Source organism: Helobdella robusta, assembly GCF_000326865.2.
Source record: "Helobdella robusta unplaced genomic scaffold HELROscaffold_67, whole genome shotgun sequence".
Taxonomy (NCBI): Eukaryota; Metazoa; Annelida; class Clitellata; order Rhynchobdellida; family Glossiphoniidae; genus Helobdella; species Helobdella robusta.
In genome coordinates, this window is record NW_008705379.1 from 670,293 (window position 1) to 673,397 (window position 3,105).

Here is a 3,105-nt window from a genome sequence, read left to right on the forward strand (position 1 = left end):
GCACGCACGCACATACAAAGAGTTCTCTATCCAAACGCTAATCACCAACATTCTTATTCTTGGAATTTTGATGATTTCTCGTTAAACACACTGGCTAGAGCGAGTGATCTGTCAATGAACCAACGTTCTAATCTTTTCTCAATTGAGATTTCGTTGTTTTCAAATTTGATATTTCTAAATTACACCGCCTCGAGATTTGTTACTGATTGTGGAAAATAGTATTTGTAGCACCCACTAAGTTTCATTCATTCACTCATTCATTCATTTGTCCATTCTTTCATTCATTCACAATTCATCCGTCCATTCATTTATTTATTTACATTTTTTCAGATTTCAAAATTTTCGTTTCGTGCATAGAGATACCAAATTATTTTCTTAAGGATAAGCAATTTGTAATGTAGCTAATGGTGTAGCTAATTTTTGTTTGAAACATCTAAGATTAGTTGTTTTTAAAGATACTTATAATTAGTTCTCAAAATTTAAAGTGAAATAAAAGGCTAAATAATATAAAACAAATTTATTTTTCTAATAAAAATATCAGTCGAAAGTTATTTTTAAAGATTTGACGGTAACACCTTACGGCTAGGTATAATGTTTTCACTTCTTAACAAATTTTATACCGTCAACTACAAATGTAACGACAAATATAAATAAAGTTTTTACATTTTCATTTATCCATTAATTAATTAATTAATCCATTCATACATCCACTTATTAACTCATTCATTTATTCATCGACCCATCCATCCAACCATCTATTCATTCATTCATTCATTCATTCATCAATTCATTCATCAATTCACCAATCAACTAAAAGTATATTTAGATACATGAATGAATAGTGTGAATCTAGTTTGGAATTTGACATCAGGGAACATGGGATCGATGGATTTTGATTCGACTTTTAGTTTATATTCCCTGGGTTCCATCAACGTCTGCTTACTGTACACCACTCCAACACCTTTGAAAATTTTACAAATTATTTTCTTTTAATTTTTTCTTTAAAATTTCAAAATTTGACAGTAAACTACTGAGCACAATTTCTTATTTGCCGTGTTTTATTGTGATTCATTGACATCATCACTTGGCCATTCCTTCATTTGTTTGTTAGTTCATCATCAGTTTTAAAAAAAGACAACAAATTTCATACCGTTCTCAACTCTGATGTTAAAATGACGCGATGCAGTATCTTTGGAGGTGATGTTGAATGACGTCAGCCCCAAACGCAGGCCATCTTGATTGTTGACCGTCAATCTTATTATGCCCGAGCCGTTTGCGAAGTTGAGTGGCAGTGAGATTAGGTGGAATTGTAAGGTGTGGGGGCTTGAACATTCGTCGCAGTTTAACATGCAGAATCTGTGCGTACGTACGTGCGTGTGTGTGTGCGTGTGTGTGTGTGGTTGCGTGTGTGTGTGCAGTATCCGTATGAAATGCATCTCACAGCAAAGTAGCTGAATCAATGTGCTGTATATGCATACGTTACAAATTTTATGACGGGATCGAAGCACGGCACACAAACTTTGAACTGGGATCGAAGAAGTATTTGGGAGGACAGGATAGCTCGATGCATTCGTGCCCGCCTAACTTGTTGAAACATTGCTTGTCCGGATCGCAGGCCATGCTGTGCTCCTTACATTCGTTTATGTCTTTTGGAATGGTGAATGAGATATTTTCATGTAATAGGACAATTAAAATATAATTAGACAACATTTGTATTGAGTAGCAACAATATTTTTCAGTTGAAAAAAAATGGAAGCACTCAGCATAATCTATTCCAGTTTAGATTAGAACCCAAATGCTTCTTTCAATGTTTAAAGAAATGCTTAGCTTAAATTTTAATTACTAAAATGAAAAATTATTCCTACCAAAAAATATTTTTTAATATTTCTAGTTTAATTATTTATAAATATAATAAAAATATTTTTTCATTTTCGAGACCTGAGCAGTTCCTCTCGTCAGGTGTCAGGCGATATCCAGGTGGACAGAGACACCTGTACGAGCCAGGGACATTCTGGCAGTCATGTTGGCATATGTTGGGTATGCTACATTCGTTTAAGTCTGTGTGTGCGTGTATGTGCGTGTACGTGCTCTGTATGTATGTGTGTATGTTGTATGTATGTGTATGTATGTGTATGTATGCATGTGTATGTATATTTGTGTATGTGCGTGCGTGTGTATGTATGTGTGTGCGTGTGTATATGTGTATTTATATGTGTGTGCATGCTTGTGTATGTATGAATGAATGAATGAATGATTGAATGAATGAATGAATGAATGAATGAATGAATGAATGAATGAATGAATGAATGAATGAATGAATGAATGAAAGATTAACAGATCGATTGATCGAATCAATTTTCACTGGAAAAGGATTTAACTCACCGGCGCACTTTCTCCCGTCGAATTTAAAACCGGAAGGGCAGTATCGGGATCGGGATGACCTTTGAGGAGGCACGAATGACCTTGGCCCGATTGAAAGGTCATCATCAATGTATGTTTGGTACATTATGTCGTGGTCTAGGGCTATTTTTAGGTGATGGTGTTTGCGATCACTAAGAAAATGATGATGATGATAAAAGGTTTAGTGATGATGATGGTGGCGATGTTGATAATAATAATGATGATGGTGGCAATGATAATGACATTGATGATGATGATGATGGTGGTAGTGATGATGATGATGATGGTGGTGATGATGATGATGATGACAAGAAAGTTTGATGGTTAAATTTAATGATAGAAGTTATAAGAAAGACAAATTTATCCTCATAAATATTCATAGGTTGGATATTTTTAACATTATTTATTTAATATTTAATAATAATATATGTTAATAATAATGATATTATAATTATTTATTAAAATAAATAATCACTAACGCAAACATGAGCGTCCGTCAGTTTGTAGTTTATAATTTGGTGGGCACGTGCACCTGTAGCTTCCTTGAGTTAAAAAAAATTACCGATAATTTTTATCATTTTTAAAAATTAAATTAAAATATTTCAAAATATGAAATAAGAGTGAAACGAAATGGCGTGACAGCTAAAATGTCTCAAAATAAATTAACTCAAAGTGAAAACATCATTGAAAAAAAAGTATAATGTA

General features: G+C 33.3%; 1 protein-coding gene across 1 annotated transcript in view; it reads right to left on the bottom strand.

Annotated features, from left to right (window-relative positions):
• Positions 1 to 806: 806 nt before the first annotated feature.
• HELRODRAFT_89118 (hypothetical protein) overlaps positions 807 to 3,105 on the bottom strand; it is a gene marked incomplete at both ends in the record, with an annotated part of 21,707 nt that continues 19,408 nt past the window's right edge. The window contains 4 exons of the mRNA XM_009030308.1: positions 807 to 961; positions 1,151 to 1,356; positions 1,520 to 1,646; positions 1,939 to 2,058. Of these exons, the coding sequence (XP_009028556.1) occupies positions 807 to 961; positions 1,151 to 1,356; positions 1,520 to 1,646; positions 1,939 to 2,058 (608 nt within the window). The remainder of the gene's footprint in view (positions 962 to 1,150; positions 1,357 to 1,519; positions 1,647 to 1,938; positions 2,059 to 3,105) is intronic.